Raw genomic sequence first — 21,675 nt, 5'->3', positions numbered from 1 at the left:
ATCATGTAGCAGTGTAGAGGACATGTGGGACTCTAATGGTCTCTACATCATGTAGCAGTGTAGAGGGCATGTGGGACTCTAATGGTCTCTACATCATGTAGCAGTGTAGAGGACATGTGGGACTCTAATGGTCTCTACATCATGTAGCAGTGTGGAGGACATGTGGGACTCTAATGGTCTCTACATCATGTAGCAGTATGGAGGACATGTGGGACTCTGATGGTCTCTACATCATGTAGCAGTGTGGAGGACATGTGGGACATGGCTCCTGGGGAGGGTGAAAGGGCCACTATGGGGAGGACTTCATTTTAATGGCCCACTCCACTCCCCTCACTGCAACCCAGGCATGCATCCCAAATGGCATCTTATTCTCTAGATAGTGCACCAGGCCCTGGTCAATAGTAGTAAAAAGGGAATACCCTACCATTTGGGATGGGGCGCTACTAATGTCTAATCAGAGGTAGGTTATTCTTCTTCTGACATCCCTCACTCAGTCTCCATCTCCGCCCGCTCGGAATGTTCATCGTCATAATTGACTCTTCTACTTTTCTCACCTCTGCAGTCCTCACCTCTGCAGTCCTCACCTCTGCAGTCCTCACATCTGCTGTCCTCACCTCTGCAGTCCTCACGTCTACAGTCCTCACCTCTGCAGTCCTCACCTCTGCAGTCCTCACCTCTGTAGTCCTCACCTCTGCAGTCCTCACCCCTGTAGTCCTCACCTCTGCAGTCCTCACATCTGTAGTCTTCACCTCAGCAGTCCTCACCTCTGCAGTCCTCACCTCTGCAGTCCTCACCTCTGCAGTCCTCACCTCTGTAGTCCTCACCTCTGCAGTCCTCACCTCTGCAGTCCTCAGCTGGAAGGGCTCAGATGGCATCCAAAATCACCAAGCTACTCTATCTTCCGCTCTCCCTCTTGGGATAAACCAATGACTCAATTCAATTCAAGGGGCTTTATTGGCATGGGAAACACATGTTAACATTGCCAAAGCAATTGGAGTAGATAATATACAAAAGTGAAATAAACAATAAAAAATGAACAGTAAACATTACACTCACAGAAGTTCCAAAAGAATAAAGACATTACAAATGTCATATTATATATATCTATCTCTCTGTCTCTGTCTCTCTATCTCTCTGTGTCTCCCTCTCTCTCTGTATGTCTCTCTCTCTCTCTCTGTCTCTGTCTCTCTGTCTCTGTCTCTGTCTCTCTCTCTTTCTCTGTGTCTCTCTGTCTCTCTCTCTCTCTCTCTCTCTCTATCTGTCTCTCTATCTCTCTCTGTCTCTCTATCTCTCTCTGTCTCTATCTCTCTCTACCTCTCTGTCTGTCTCTCTGTCTCTCTCTCTCTCTCTCAATTAAATTCAATTAAATTCAAGGGGCTTTATTGGCATGGGAAACATGTGTTAACATTGTCAAAGCAAGTGAGGTAGATAATATACAAAAGTGAAATAAACAATAAAAATTAACAGTAAACATTACACATACAGAAGTTTCAAAACAATAAAGACATTACAAATGTCATATTATATATATCTATCTCTCTGTCTCTGTCTCTCTATCTCTCTGTGTCTCCCTCTCTCTCTGTATGTCTCTCTCTCTCTGTCTCTCTCTCTGTCTCTCTGTCTCTGTCTCTGTCTCTCTCTCTTTCTCTGTGTCTCTCTGTCTCTGTCTGTCTGTAGGGAGTGCCAGGTCCAGGCCAGTACCACATCAGGAGTCAGTTTGAGAAGCCGAGCAGCCCGTACGGCAATGTACCTGTCTTCAGCCCTCCTTTCCTCTCTCAGGCGCAGGTACAGTAAATAAACACACACCATCCTGAATCACAACATACCATCCTGAAAAACAGCACACCATCCTGAATCACAACAGACCATCCTGAATCACAACAGATCATCCTGAATCACAACACACCTTCCTGAATCACAACACACCATCCTGAATCACAACACACCATCCTGAATCACAACAGACCATCCTGAATCACAACAGACCATCCTGAATCACAACAGACCATCCTGAATCGCAACAGACCGTCCTGAATCACAACAGACCATCGTGAAATACAACAGACCATCCTGAATCACAACAGACCATCCTGAATCACAACACACTATCCTGAATCATAACACACCATCCTGAAACACAACACATCATCCTAAATCACAACAGACCATCCTGAATCACAACAGACCGTCCTGAATCGCAACAGACCGTCCTGAATCACAACAGACCATCGTGAAATACAACAGACCATCCTGAATCACAACAGACCATCCTGAATCACAACAGACCATCCTGAATCACAACAGACCATCCTGAAACACAACAGACCATCCTGAATCACAACAGACCATCATAAAACAACACAGACCATCTTAAAACACAACAGACCATCCTGAATCACAACAGACCATCCTGAATCACAACAGACCATCCTGAATCACAACAGACCACCCTGAAACACAACAGACCATCCTGAAAAACAACAGACCATCCTGAAACACAACAGACCATCCTGAAACACAACAGCCCATCCTGAACACAACAGACCATCCTGAACACAACAGACCATCCTGAATCACAACACACCATCCTGAATCACAACACACCATCCTGAATCACAACACACCATCCTGAATCACAACAGACCATCCTGAATCACAACACACTATCCTGAATCATAACACACCATCCTGAATCACAACAGACCATCCTGAATCACAGCAGACCATCCTGAATCACAACAGACCATCGTGAAATACAACAGACAATCCTGAATCACAACAGACCATCCTAAAACACAACAGACCATCCTGAATCACAACAGACCATCCTGAATCACAACAGACCATCCTGAATCACAACAGACCATCCTGAATCACAACACACCATCCTGAAACACAACAGACCATCCTGAATCACAACAGACCATCCTAAAACACAACAGACCATCCTGAATCACAACAGACCATCCTGAATCACAACAGACCATCCTGAATCGCAACAGACCGTCCTGAATCGCAACAGACCATCCTGAACCGCAACAGACCATCGTGAAATACAACAGACCATCCTGAATCACAGCAGACCATCCTGAATCACAACACACCATCCTGAATCACAACAGACCTTTCTGAATCACAACACACCATCCTGAATCACAACAGACCATCCTGAATCACAACACACTATCCTGAATCATAACACACCATCCTGAATCACAACACATCATCCTAAATCACAACAGACCATCCTGAATCACAACAGACCATCGTGAAATACAACAGACCATCGTGAAATACAACAGACCATCCTGAATCACAACAGACCATCGTGAAATACAACAGACCATCCTGAATCGCAACAGACCGTCCTGAATCACAACAGACCATCGTGAAATACAACAGACCATCCTGAATCACAACAGACCATCCTGAATCACAACACACTATCCTGAATCATAACACACCATCCTGAAACACAACACATCATCCTAAATCACAACAGACCATCCTGAATCACAACAGACCGTCCTGAATCGCAACAGACCGTCCTGAATCACAACAGACCATCGTGAAATACAACAGACCATCCTGAATCACAACAGACCATCCTGAATCACAACAGACCATCCTGAATCACAACAGACCATCCTGAAACACACCAGACCATCCTGAATCACAACAGACCATCATAAAACAACACAGACCATCTTAAAACACAACAGACCATCCTGAATCACAACAGACCATCCTGAATCACAACAGACCACCCTGAATCACAACACACCATCCTGAAACACAACAGACCATCCTGAAAAACAACAGAACATCCTGAAACACAACAGCCCATCCTGAACACAACAGACCATTCTGAACACAACAGACCATCCTGAATCACAACACACCATCCTGAATCACAACACACCATCCTAAATCACAACACACCATCCTGAATCACAACAGACCATCCTGAATCACAACACACTATCCTGAATCATAACACACCATCCTGAATCACAACACATCATCCTAAATCACAACAGACCATCCTGAATCACAGCAGACCATCCTGAATCACAACAGACCATCGTGAAATACAACAGACAATCCTGAATCACAACAGACCATCCTAAAACACAACAGACCATCCTGAATCACAACAGACCATCCTGAATCACAACAGACCATCCTGAATCACAACAGACCATCCTGAAACACAACACACCATCCTGAAACACAACAGACCATCCTGAATCACAACAGACCATCCTAAAACACAACAGACCATCCTGAATCACAACAGACCATCCTGAATCACAACAGACCATCCTGAATCACAACAGACCGTCCTGAATCGCAACAGACCATCCTGAACCGCAACAGACCATCGTGAAATACAACAGACCATCCTGAATCACAGCAGACCATCCTGAATCACAACAGACCATCCTGAATAACAACAGGGCCTCCTGAAACACAACACACCATCCTGAAACACAACCGCCCATCCTGAACACAACAGGCCATCCTGAACACAACAGACCATCCTGAATCACAACACACCATCCTGAATCACAACACACCATCCTGAATCACAACACACCATCCTGAATCACAACAGACCTTTCTGAATCACAACACACCATCCTGAATCACAACAGACCATCCTGAATCACAACACACTATCCTGAATCATAACACACCATCCTGAATCACAACACATCATCCTAAATCACAACAGACCATCCTGAATCACAACAGACCATCGTGAAATACAACAGACCATCCTGAATCACAACAGACCATCGTGAAATACAACAGACCATCCTGAATCACAACAGACCATCCTAAAACACAACAGACCATCCTGAATCACAACAGACCATCCTGAATCACAACAGACCATCCTGAATCACAACAGACCATCCTGAAACACAACACACCATCCTGAAACACAACAGACCATCCTGAATCACAACAGACCATCCTGAAACACAACAGACCATCCTGAATCACAACAGACCATCCTGAATCACAACAGACCATCCTGAATCACAACAGACCGTCCTGAATCGCAACAGACCATCCTGAACCGCAACAGACCATCGTGAAATACAACAGACCATCCTGAATCACAGCAGACCATCCTGAATCACAACAGACCATCCTGAATCACAACAGGGCCTCCTGAAACACAACACACCATCCTGAAACACAACAGACCATCCTGAATCACAACAGACCATCTTAAAACACAACAGACCATCTTAAAACACAACAGACCATCCTGAATCACAACAGACCATCCTGAATCACAACACACCATCCTGAAACACAACAGACCATCCTGAAAAACAACAGACCATCCTGAAACACAACAGACCATCCTGAACACAACAGACCATCCTGAACACAACCGACCATCCTGAAAAACAACAGACCATCCTGAAACACAACAGACCATCCTGAACACAACAGACCATACTGAACACAACAGACCATCCTGAATCACAACAGACCATCCTGAATCACAACACACCATCCTGAAACACAACAGACCATCCTGAAACACAACAGACCATCCTGAAACACAACAGACCATCCTGAAAAACAACAGACCATCCTGAACACAACAGACCATCCTGAATCACAACAGACCACCCTGAATCACAACAGACCATCCTGAATCACAACACACCATCCTGAAACACAACAGACCATCCTGAAACACAACAGACCATCCTGAAACACAACAGACCATCCTGAAAAACAACAGACCATCCTGAAACACAACAGACCATCCTGAACACAACAGACCATCCTGAACACAACATACCACCCTGAATCACAACAGACCATCCTGAATCACAACACACCATCCTGAAAAACAGCACACCATCCTAAATCACAACAGACCATCCTGAATCACAACAGACCATCCTGAATCACAACAGACCATCCTGAATCACAACAGACCATCCTGTATCACAACAGACCATCCTGAATCACAACCGCCCATCCTGAACACAACAGGCCATCCTGAACACAACAGACCATCCTGAATCACAACACACCATCCTGAATCACAACACACCATCCTGAATCACAACACACCATCCTGAATCACAACAGACCTTTCTGAATCACAACACACCATCCTGAATCACAACAGACCATCCTGAATCACAACACACTATCCTGAATCATAACACACCATCCTGAATCACAACACATCATCCTAAATCACAACAGACCATCCTGAATCACAACAGACCATCGTGAAATACAACAGACCATCGTGAAATACAACAGACCATCCTGAATCACAACAGACCATCGTGAAATACAACAGACCATCCTGAATCACAACAGACCATCCTGAATCACAACAGACCTTTCTGAATCACAACACACCATCCTGAATCACAACAGACCATCCTGAATCACAACACACTATCCTGAATCATAACACACCATCCTGAATCACAACACATCATCCTAAATCACAACAGACCATCCTGAATCACAACAGACCATCGTGAAATACAACAGACCATCGTGAAATACAACAGACCATCCTGAATCACAACAGACCATCGTGAAATACAACAGACCATCCTGAATCACAACAGACCATCCTAAAACACAACAGACCATCCTGAATCACAACAGACCATCCTGAATCACAACAGACCATCCTGAATCACAACAGACCATCCTGAAACACAACACACCATCCTGAAACACAACAGACCATCCTGAATCACAACAGACCATCCTGAAACACAACAGACCATCCTGAATCACAACAGACCATCCTGAATCACAACAGACCATCCTGAATCACAACAGACCGTCCTGAATCGCAACAGACCATCCTGAACCGCAACAGACCATCGTGAAATACAACAGACCATCCTGAATCACAGCAGACCATCCTGAATCACAACAGACCATCCTGAATCACAACAGACCATCCTGAATCACAACATACCTTCCTGAATCACAACAGACCATCCTGAATCACAACACACCATCCTGAATCACAACACACCATCCTGAATCACAACACACCATCCTGAATCACAACACACCATCCTGAATCACAACAGACCATCCTGAAAAACAACACACCATCCTGAATCACAACACACCACCCTGAATCACAACAGACCATCCTGAATTACAACAGACAATCCTGAATCACAACACACTATCCTGAATCATAACACACCATCCTGAAACACAACATATCATCCTAAATCACAACAGACCATCCTGAATCGCAACAGACCGTCCTGAATCGCAATAGACCACCCTGAATCACAACACACCATCGTGAAATACAACAGACCATCGTGAATCACAACACACCATCCTGAATCACAACAGACCATCCTGAATCACAACACACCATCCTGAAACACAACAGACCATCCTGAAACACAACAGACCATCCTGAAACACAACAGACCATCCTGAAAAACAACAGACCATCCTGAACACAACAGACCATCCTGAATCACAACAGACCACCCTGAATCACAACAGACCATCCTGAATCACAACACACCATCCTGAAACACAACAGACCATCCTGAAACACAACAGACCATCCTGAAACACAACAGACCATCCTGAAAAACAACAGACCATCCTGAAACACAACAGACCATCCTGAACACAACAGACCATCCTGAACACAACATACCACCCTGAATCACAACAGACCATCCTGAATCACAACACACCATCCTGAAAAACAGCACACCATCCTAAATCACAACAGACCATCCTGAATCACAACAGACCATCCTGAATCACAACAGACCATCCTGAATCACAACAGACCATCCTGTATCACAACAGACCATCCTGAATCACAACCGCCCATCCTGAACACAACAGGCCATCCTGAACACAACAGACCATCCTGAATCACAACACACCATCCTGAATCACAACACACCATCCTGAATCACAACACACCATCCTGAATCACAACAGACCTTTCTGAATCACAACACACCATCCTGAATCACAACAGACCATCCTGAATCACAACACACTATCCTGAATCATAACACACCATCCTGAATCACAACACATCATCCTAAATCACAACAGACCATCCTGAATCACAACAGACCATCGTGAAATACAACAGACCATCGTGAAATACAACAGACCATCCTGAATCACAACAGACCATCGTGAAATACAACAGACCATCCTGAATCACAACAGACCATCCTGAATCACAACAGACCTTTCTGAATCACAACACACCATCCTGAATCACAACAGACCATCCTGAATCACAACACACTATCCTGAAACATAACACACCATCCTGAATCACAACACATCATCCTAAATCACAACAGACCATCCTGAATCACAACAGACCATCGTGAAATACAACAGACCATCGTGAAATACAACAGACCATCCTGAATCACAACAGACCATCGTGAAATACAACAGACCATCCTGAATCACAACAGACCATCCTAAAACACAACAGACCATCCTGAATCACAACAGACCATCCTGAATCACAACAGACCATCCTGAATCACAACAGACCATCCTGAAACACAACACACCATCCTGAAACACAACAGACCATCCTGAATCACAACAGACCATCCTGAAACACAACAGACCATCCTGAATCACAACAGACCATCCTGAATCACAACAGACCATCCTGAATCACAACAGACCGTCCTGAATCGCAACAGACCATCCTGAACCGCAACAGACCATCGTGAAATACAACAGACCATCCTGAATCACAGCAGACCATCCTGAATCACAACAGACCATCCTGAATCACAACAGACCATCCTGAATCACAACATACCTTCCTGAATCACAACAGACCATCCTGAATCACAACACACCATCCTGAATCACAACACACCATCCTGAATCACAACACACCATCCTGAATCACAACACACCATCCTGAATCACAACAGACCATCCTGAAAAACAACACACCATCCTGAATCACAACACACCACCCTGAATCACAACAGACCATCCTGAATTACAACAGACAATCCTGAATCACAACACACTATCCTGAATCATAACACACCATCCTGAAACACAACATATCATCCTAAATCACAACAGACCATCCTGAATCGCAACAGACCGTCCTGAATCGCAATAGACCACCCTGAATCACAACACACCATCGTGAAATACAACAGACCATCGTGAATCACAACACACCATCCTGAATCACAACAGACCATCCTGAATCACAACAGACCATCCTGAATCACAACAGACCATCCTGAATCACAACATACCTTCCTGAATCACAACACACCATCCTGAATCACAACAGACCATCCTGAATCACAACACACTATCCTGAATCATAACACACCATCCTGAAACACAACATATCATCCTAAATCACAACAGACCATCCTGAATCGCAACAGACCGTCCTGAATCACGACAGACCATCCTGAATCACAACAGACCATCCTGAATCACAACAGACCATCCTGAATCACAACAGACCATCCTGAATCACAACATACCTTCCTGAATCACAACACACCATCCTGAATCACAACACACCATCCTGAATCACAACACACCATCCTGAATCACAACACACCATCCTGAATCACAACACACCATCCTGAATCACAACACACCATCCTGAATCACAACAGACCATCCTGAATCACAACACACCATCCTGAATCACAACACACCATCCTGAATCACAACACACCATCCTGAATCACAACACACCATCCTGAATCACAACAGACCATCCTGAAAAACAACACACCATCCTGAATCACAACACACCATCCTGAATCACAACAGACCATCCTGAATTACAACAGACAATCCTGAATCACAACACACTATCCTGAATCATAACACACCATCCTGAAACACAACATATCATCCTAAATCACAACAGACCATCCTGAATCGCAACAGACCGTCCTGAATCGCAATAGACCACCCTGAATCACAACACACCATCGTGAAATACAACAGACCATCGTGAATCACAACACACCATCCTGAATCACAACAGACCATCCTGAATCACAACAGACCATCCTGAATCACAACAGACCATCCTGAATCACAACATACCTTCCTGAATCACAACACACCATCTTGAAAAACAGCATACCATCCTAAATCACAACAGACCATCCTGAATCACAACACACCATCCTGAATCACAACAGACCATCCTGAATCACAACAGACCATGCTGAATCACAACAGACCATACTGAATCACAACAGACCACCCTGAATCACAACAGACCATCCTGAATCACAACAGACCATCCTGAATCACAACACACCATCCTGAATCACAACAGACCATCCTGAATCACAACATACCTTCCTGAATCACAACAGACCATCCTGAATCACAACACACCATCCTGAATCACAACACACCATCCTGAATCACAACACACCATCCTGAATCACAACAGACCATCCTGAAAAACAACACACCATCCTGAATCACAACACACCATCCAGAATCACAACAGACCATCCTGAATTACAACAGACAATCCTGAATCACAACACACTATCCTGAATCATAACACACCATCCTGAAACACAACATATCATCCTAAATCACAACAGACCATCCTGAATCACAACAGACCGTCCTGAATCGCAATAGACCATCCTGAATCACAACAGACCATCGTGAAATACAACAGACCATCGTGAATCACAACACACCATCCTGAATCACAACAGACCATCCTGAATCACAACAGACCATCCTGAATCACAACAGACCATCCTGAATCACAACATACCTTCCTGAATCACAACACACCATTCTGAAACACAACAGACCATCCTGAAACACAACAGACCATCCTGAAACACAACAGACCTTCCTGAAACACAACAGACCATCCTGAAACACAACAGACCATCCTGAAACACAACAGACCATCCTGAATCACAACACACCATCCTGAATCACAACAGACCATCCTGAAAAACAACACACCATCCTGAATCACAACACACCATCCTGAATCACAACAGACCATCCTGAATTACAACAGACCATCCTGAATGACAACACACTATCCTGAATCATAACACACCATCCTGAAACACAACAGACCTTCCTAAAACACAACAGACCATCCTGAAACACAACAGACCATCCTGAAACACAACAGACCATCCTGAATCACAACACACCATCCTGAATCACAACAGACCATCGTGAAACACAACAGACCTTCCTGAAACACAACAGACCTTCCTGAAACACAACAGACCTTCCTGAAACACAACAGACCATCCTGAAACACAACAGACCTTCCTGAAACACAACAGACCTTCCTGAAACACAACAGACCATCCTGAAACACAACAGACCATCCTGAAACACAACAGACCATCCTGAATCACAACACACCATCCTGAATCACAACAGACCATCCTGAAAAACAACACACCATCCTGAATCACAACACACCATCCTGAATCACAACAGACCATCCTGAATTACAACAGACCATCCTGAATGACAACACACTATCCTGAATCATAACACACCATCCTGAAACACAACAGACCTTCCTGAAACACAACAGACCATCCTGAAACACAACAGACCATCCTGAAACACAACAGACCATCCTGAATCACAACACACCATCCTGAATCACAACAGACCATCCTGAAAAACAACACACCATCCTGAATCACAACACACCATCCTGAATCACAACAGACCATCCTGAATTACAACAGACCATCCTGAATGACAACACACTATCCTGAATCATAACACACCATCCTGAAACACAACAGACCTTCCTGAAACACAACAGACCATCCTGAAACACAACAGACCATCCTGAAACACAACAGACCATCCTGAATCACAACACACCATCCTGAATCACAACAGACGATCCTGAAAAACAACACACCATCCTGAATCACAACACACCATCCTGAATCACAACAGACCATCCTGAATTACAACAGACCATCCTGAATGACAACACACTATCCTGAATCATAACACACCATCCTGAAACACAACACATCATCCTAAATCACAACAGACCATCCTGAATCACAACAGACCGTCCTGAATCGCAACAGACCATCCTGAATCACAACAGACCATCGTGAAATACAACAGACCATCCTGAATCACAACAGACCATCCTGAATCACAACAGACCATCCTGAATCACAACATACCATCCTGAATCACAACATACCTTCCTGAATCACAACACACCATCCTGAATCACAACACAACATCCTGAAACACAACAGACCATCCTGAAACACAACAGACCATCCTGAATCACAACAGACCATCCTGAATCACAACACACCATCCTGAATCACAACAGACCATCCTGAATCAGAACAGACCATCCTGAATCACAACATACCTTCCTGAATCACAACACACCATCCTGAAACACAACAGACCATCCTGAAACACAACAGACCTTCCTGAAACACAACATACCTTCCTGAAACACAACAGACCATCCTGAAACACAACAGACCACCCTGAAACACAACAGACCATCCTGAATCCCAACACACCATCCTGAATCACAACACACCATCCTGAAAAACAGCACACCATCCTAAATCACAACAGACCATCCTGAATCACAACACACCATCCTGAATCACAACAGACCATCCTGAATCACAACAGACCATCCTGAATCACAACAGACCATCCTGAATCACAACAGACCATCCTGAATCACAACACACCATCCTGAATCACAACAGACCATCCTGAATCAGAACATACCATCCTGAATCACAACATACCTTCCTGAATCACAACACACCATCCTGAATCACAACAGACCATCCTGAAACACAACAGACCATCCTGAATCACAACAGACCATCCTAAAACACAACAGACCATCCTGAATCACAACATACCATCCTGAATCACAACAGACCATCCTGAATCACAACACACCATCCTGAATCACAACACACCATCCTGAAAAACAGCACACCCTCCTAAATCACAACAGACCATCCTGAATCACAACACACCATCCTGAATCACAACACACCATCTTGAAACACAACAGACCATCCTGAATCACAACAGACCATCCTGAATCACAACAGACCATCCTGAAACACAACACACCATCCTGAAACACAACAGACCATCCTGAATCACAACAGACCATCCTGAAACACAACAGACCATCCTGAATCACAACAGACCATCCTGAATCACAACAGACCATCCTGAATCACAACAGACCGTCCTGAATCGCAACAGACCATCCTGAATCGCAACAGACCATCCTGAAATACAACAGACCATCCTGAATCACAGCAGACCATCCTGAATCACAACAGACCATCCTGAAACACAACACACCATCCTGAAACACAACAGACCATCCTGAATCACAACAGACCATCTTAAAACACAACAGACCATCTTAAAACACAACGGACCATCCTGAATCACAACAGACCATCCTGAATCACAACACACCATCCTGAAACACAACAGACCATCCTGAAAAACAACAGACCATCCTGAAACACAACAGACCATCCTGAACACAACAGACCATCCTGAACACAACCGACCATCCTGAAACACAACAGACCATCCTAAAAAACAACAGACCATCCTGAAACACAACAGACCATCCTGAACACAACAGACCATACTGAACACAACAGACCATCCTGAATCACAACAGACCATCCTGAATCACAACACACCATCCTGAATCACAACAGACCATCCTGAATCACAACACACCATCCTGAAACACAACAGACCATCCTGAAAAACAACAGACCATCCTGAAACACAACAGACCATCCTGAACACAACAGACCATCCTGAACACAACAGACCATCCTGAAACACAACAGACCATCCTGAAAAACAACAGACCATCCTGAAACACAACAGACCATCCTGAACACAACAGACCATACTGAACACAACAGACCATCCTGAATCACAACAGACCATCCTGAATCACAACACACCATCCTGAAACACAACAGACCATCCTGAAACACAACAGACCATCCTGAAACACAACAGACCATCCTGAAAAACAACAGACCATCCTGAAAAACAACAGACCATCCTGAACACAACAGACCATCCTGAATCACAACAGACCATCCTGAATCACAACACACCATCCTGAAACACAACAGACCATCCTGAAACACAACAGACCATCCTGAAACACAACAGACCATCCTGAAAAACAACAGACCATCCTGAAACACAACAGACCATCCTGAACACAACAGACCATCCTGAACACAACATACCATCCTGAACACAACAGACCATCCTGAACACAACATACCACCCTGAATCACAACAGACCATCTTGAATCACAACACACCATCCTGAAAAACAGCACACCATCCTAAATCACAACAGACCATCCTGAATCACAACAGACCATCCTGAATCACAACAGACCATCCTGAATCACAACAGACCATCCTGTATCACAACAGACCATCCTGAATCACAAAATACCTTCCTGAATCACAACACACCATCCTGAATCACAACACACCATCCTGAAACACAACAGACCATCCTGAAACACAACAGACCTTCCTGAAACACAACACACCTTCCTGAAACACAACAGACCATCCTGAAACACAACAGACCATCCTGAAACACAACAGACCATCCTGAATCACAACACACCATCCTGAATCACAACACACCATCCTGAAAAACAGCATACCATCCTAAATCACAACAGACCATCCTGAATCACAACACACCATCCTGAATCACAACAGACCATCCTGAATCACAACAGACCATCCTGAATCACAACAGACCATACTGAATCACAACAGACCACCCTGAATCACAACAGACCATCCTGAATCACAACAGACCATCCTGAATCACAACACACCATCCTGAATAACAACAGACCATCCTGAATCACAACATACCTTCCTGAATCACAACAGACCATCCTGAATCACAACACACCATCCTGAATCACAACACACCATCCTGAATCACAACACACCATCCTGAATCACAACACACCATCCTGAATCACAACAGACCATCCTGAAAAACAACACACCATCCTGAATCACAACACACCATCCTGAATCACAACAGACCATCCTGAATTACAACAGACAATCCTGAATCACAACACACTATCCTGAATCATAACACACCATCCTGAAACACAACATATCATCCTAAATCACAACAGACCATCCTGAATCGCAACAGACCGTCCTGAATCGCAATAGACCATCCTGAATCACAACAGACCATCGTGAAATACAACAGACCATCGTGAATCACAACACACCATCCTGAATCACAACAGACCATCCTGAATCACAACAGACCATCCTGAATCACAACATACCTTCCTGAATCACAACACACCATCCTGAAAAACAGCATACCATCCTAAATCACAACAGACCATCCTGAATCACAACACACCATCCTGAATCACAACAGACCATCCTAAATCACAACAGACCATCCTGAATCACAACAGACCATACTGAATCACAACAGACCACCCTGAATCACAACAGACCATCCTGAATCACAACAGACCATCCTGAATCACAACACACCATCCTGAATCACAACAGACCATCCTGAATCACAACATACCTTCCTGAATCACAACAGACCATCCTGAATCACAACACACCATCCTGAATCACAACACACCATCCTGAATCACAACACACCATCCTGAATCACAACAGACCATCCTGAAAAACAACACACCATCCTGAATCACAACAGACCATCCTGAATTACAACAGACAATCCTGAATCACAACACACTATCCTGAATCACAACACACTATCCTGAATCATAACACACCATCCTGAAACACAACATATAATCCTAAATCACAACAGACCATCCTGAATCACAACAGACCGTCCTGAATCGCAATAGACCATCCTGAATCACAACAGACCATCGTGAAATACAACAGACCATCGTGAATCACAACACACCATCCTGAATCACAACAGACCATCCTGAATCACAACAGACCATCCTGAATCACAACAGACCATCCTGAATCACAACATACCTTCCTGAATCACAACACACCATCCTGAATCACAACACACCATCCTGAAACACAACAGACCATCCTGAAACACAACAGACCTTCCTGAAACACAACAGACCATCCTGAAACACAACAGACCATCCTGAAACACAACAGACCATCCTGAATCACAACACACCATCCTGAATCACAACAGACCATCCTGAAAAACAACACACCATCCTGAATCACAACACACCATCCTGAATCACAACAGACCATCCTGAATTACAACAGACCATCCTGAATGACAACACACTATCCTGAATCATAACACACCATCCTGAAACACAACAGACCTTCCTAAAACACAACAGACCATCCTGAAACACAACAGACCATCCTGAAACACAACAGACCATCCTGAATCACAACACACCATCCTGAATCACAACAGACCATCCTGAAACACAACAGACCTTCCTGAAACACAACAGACCTTCCTGAAACACAACAGACCTTCCTGAAACACAACAGACCATACTGAAACACAACAGACCTTCCTGAAACACAACAGACCTTCCTGAAACACAACAGACCATCCTGAAACACAACACACCATCCTGAAACACAACAGACCATCCTGAATCACAACACACCATCCTGAATCACAACAGACCATCCTGAAAAACAACACACCATCCTGAATCACAACACACCATCCTGAATCACAACAGACCATCCTGAATTACAACAGACCATCCTGAATGACAACACACTATCCTGAATCATAACACACCATCCTGAAACACAACAGACCTTCCTGAAACACAACAGACCATCCTGAAACACAACAGACCATCCTGAAACACAACAGACCATCCTGAAACACAACACACCATCCTGAATCACAACACACCATCCTGAATCACAACAGACCATCCTGAAAAACATCACACCATCCTGAATCACAACACACCATCCTGAATCACAACAGACCATCCTGAATTACAACAGACCATCCTGAATGACAACACACTATCCTGAATCATAACACACCATCCTGAAACACAACAGACCTTCCTGAAACACAACAGACCATCCTGAAACACAACAGACCATCCTGAAACACAACAGACCATCCTGAATCACAACACACCATCCTGAATCACAACAGACGATCCTGAAAAACAACACACCATCCTGAATCACAACACACCATCCTGAATCACAACAGACCATCCTGAATTACAACAGACCATCCTGAATGACAACACACTATCCTGAATCATAACACACCATCCTGAAACACAACACATCATCCTAAATCACAACAGACCATCCTGAATCACAACAGACCGTCCTGAATCGCAACAGACCATCCTGAATCACAACAGACCATCGTGAAATACAACAGACCATCCTGAATCACAACAGACCATCCTGAATCACAACAGACCATCCTGAATCACAACATACCATCCTGAATCACAACATACCTTCCTGAATCACAACACACCATCCTGAATCACAACACACCATCCTGAAACATAACAGACCATCCTGAAACACAACAGACCATCCTGAATCACAACAGACCATCCTGAATCAGAACAGACCATCCTGAATCACAACATACCTTCCTGAATCACAACACACCATCCTGAAACACAACAGACCATCCTGAAACACAACAGACCTTCCTGAAACACAACATACCTTCCTGAAACACAACAGACCATCCTGAAACACAACAGACCACCCTGAAACACAACAGACCATCCTGAATCACAACACACCCTCCTGAATCACAACACACCATCCTGAAAAACAGCACACCATCCTAAATCACAACAGACCATCCTGAATCACAACACACCATCCTGAATCACAACAGACCATCCTGAATCACAACAGACCATCCTGAATCACAACAGACCATCCTGAATCACAACAGACCATCCTGAATCACAACAAACCATCCTGAATCACAACAGACCATCCTGAATCAGAACAGACCATCCTGAATCACAACATACCTTCCTGAATCACAACACACCATCCTGAATCACAACAGACCATCCTGAAACACAACAGACCATCCTGAATCACAACAGACCATCCTAAAACACAACAGACCATCCTGAATCACAACATACCATCCTGAATCACAACAGACCATCCTGAATCACAACACACCATCCTGAATCACAACACACCATCCTGAAAAACAGCACACCCTCCTAAATCACAACAGACCATCCTGAATCACAACACACCATCCTGAATCACAACACACCATCCTGAATCACAACAGACCATCCTGAATCACAACAGACCATCCTGAATCACAACAGACCACCCTGAAACACAACAGACCACCCTGAAACACAACAGACCATCCTGAAACACAACAGGCCATCCTGAAACACAACCGACCATCCTGAAACACAACCGACCATCCTGAACACAACAGACCATCCTGAATCACAACATACCATCCTGAATCACAACAGACCATCCTGAATCACAACACACCATCCTGAATCACAACACACCATCCTGAAAAACAGCACACCCTCCTAAATCACAACAGACCATCCTGAATCACAACACACCATCCTAAATCACAACACACCATCCTGAATCACAACAGACCATCCTGAATCACAACAGACCATCCTGAAAAACAACACACCATCCTGAATCACAACACACCATCCTGAATCACAACAGACCATCCTGAATTACAACAGACCATCCTGAATCACAACATACCTTCCTGAATCACAACACACCATCCTGAATCACAACACACCATCCTGAATCACAACACACCATCCTGAATCACAACAGACCACCCTGAAACACAACAGACCACCCTGAAACACAACAGACCATCCTGAAACACAACAGGCCATCCTGAAACACAACCGACCATCCTGAAACACAACCGACCATCCTGAAACACAACAGACCATCCTGAAACACAACAGACCATCCTGAAACACAACACACCATCCTGAATCACAACACACCATCCTGAATCACAACAGACCATCCTGAAAAACATCACACCATCCTGAATCACAACACACCATCCTGAATCACAACAGACCATCCTGAATTACAACAGACCATCCTGAATGACAACACACTATCCTGAATCATAACACACCATCCTGAAACACAACAGACCTTCCTGAAACACAACAGACCATCCTGAAACACAACAGACCATCCTGAAACACAACAGACCATCCTGAATCACAACACACCATCCTGAATCACAACAGACGATCCTGAAAAACAACACACCATCCTGAATCACAACACACCATCCTGAATCACAACAGACCATCCTGAATTACAACAGACCATCCTGAATGACAACACACTATCCTGAATCATAACACACCATCCTGAAACACAACACATCATCCTAAATCACAACAGACCATCCTGAATCACAACAGACCGTCCTGAATCGCAACAGACCATCCTGAATCACAACAGACCATCGTGAAATACAACAGACCATCCTGAATCACAACAGACCATCCTGAATCACAACAGACCATCCTGAATCACAACATACCATCCTGAATCACAACATACCTTCCTGAATCACAACACACCATCCTGAATCACAACACACCATCCTGAAACACAACAGACCATCCTGAAACACAACAGACCATCCTGAATCACAACAGACCATCCTGAATCAGAACAGACCATCCTGAATCACAACATACCTTCCTGAATCACAACACACCATCCTGAAACACAACAGACCATCCTGAAACACAACAGACCTTCCTGAAACACAACATACCTTCCTGAAACACAACAGACCATCCTGAAACACAACAGACCACCCTGAAACACAACAGACCATCCTGAATCACAACACACCCTCCTGAATCACAACACACCATCCTGAAAAACAGCACACCATCCTAAATCACAACAGACCATCCTGAATCACAACACACCATCCTGAATCACAACAGACCATCCTGAATCACAACAGACCATCCTGAATCACAACAGACCATCCTGAATCACAACAGACCATCCTGAATCACAACAAACCATCCTGAATCACAACAGACCATCCTGAATCAGAACAGACCATCCTGAATCACAACATACCTTCCTGAATCACAACACACCATCCTGAATCACAACAGACCATCCTGAAACACAACAGACCATCCTGAATCACAACAGACCATCCTAAAACACAACAGACCATCCTGAATCACAACATACCATCCTGAATCACAACAGACCATCCTGAATCACAACACACCATCCTGAATCACAACACACCATCCTGAAAAACAGCACACCCTCCTAAATCACAACAGACCATCCTGAATCACAACACACCATCCTGAATCACAACACACCATCCTGAATCACAACAGACCATCCTGAATCACAACAGACCATCCTGAATCACAACAGACCACCCTGAAACACAACAGACCACCCTGAAACACAACAGACCATCCTGAAACACAACAGGCCATCCTGAAACACAACCGACCATCCTGAAACACAACCGACCATCCTGAACACAACAGACCATCCTGAATCACAACATACCATCCTGAATCACAACAGACCATCCTGAATCACAACACACCATCCTGAATCACAACACACCATCCTGAAAAACAGCACACCCTCCTAAATCACAACAGACCATCCTGAATCACAACACACCATCCTGAATCACAACACACCATCCTGAATCACAACAGACCATCCTGAATCACAACAGACCATCCTGAAAAACAACACACCATCCTGAATCACAACACACCATCCTGAATCACAACAGACCATCCTGAATTACAACAGACCATCCTGAATCACAACATACCTTCCTGAATCACAACACACCATCCTGAATCACAACACACCATCCTGAATCACAACACACCATCCTGAATCACAACAGACCACCCTGAAACACAACAGACCACCCTGAAACACAACAGACCATCCTGAAACACAACAGGCCATCCTGAAACACAACCGACCATCCTGAAACACAACCGACCATCCTGAACACAACAGACCATCCTGAATCACAACAGATCATCCTGAATCACAACACACCATCCCGAAAAACAGCACACCATCCTAAATCACAACAGACCACCCTGAAACACAACAGACCATCCTGAATCACAACACACCATCCTGAATCACAACACAACAGACCATCCTGAACACAACTGACCATCCTGAAACACAACAGACCATCCTGAATCACAACAGACCATCCTGAATCACAACAGACTGAATCACAACAGACCATTCTGAACACAACACACCATCCTGAATCACAACAGACCATCCTGAATCACAACAGACCATCCTGAATCACAACAGACCACCCTGAAACACAACAGACCACCCTGAAACACAACAGACCACCCTGAAACACAACAGACCATCCTGAATCGCAACAGACCATCCTGAATCACAACAGACCATCCTGAATCGTGACCGTAACTAAAC

The 21,675-nt window shown here is 44.3% G+C and overlaps 1 protein-coding gene across 1 annotated transcript in view; it reads left to right on the top strand.

Moving 5' to 3' along the window:
• Nucleotides 1-21,675, top strand: part of LOC139411902 (sperm-tail PG-rich repeat containing 2) — an 82,640-nt gene that overhangs the window by 8,894 nt on the left and 52,071 nt on the right. Inside the window, exon 7 of the mRNA XM_071158654.1 lies at nt 1,678-1,785. Within this exon, the coding sequence (XP_071014755.1) occupies nt 1,678-1,785 (108 nt within the window). The remainder of the gene's footprint in view (nt 1-1,677; nt 1,786-21,675) is intronic.

This window comes from Oncorhynchus clarkii, chromosome 6, assembly GCF_045791955.1.
Source record: "Oncorhynchus clarkii lewisi isolate Uvic-CL-2024 chromosome 6, UVic_Ocla_1.0, whole genome shotgun sequence".
Lineage (NCBI taxonomy): Eukaryota > Metazoa > Chordata > Actinopteri > Salmoniformes > Salmonidae > Oncorhynchus > Oncorhynchus clarkii.
Note: the sequence above shows the minus strand (reverse complement) of the source record. Positions and strands in the feature narration are given on the sequence as shown.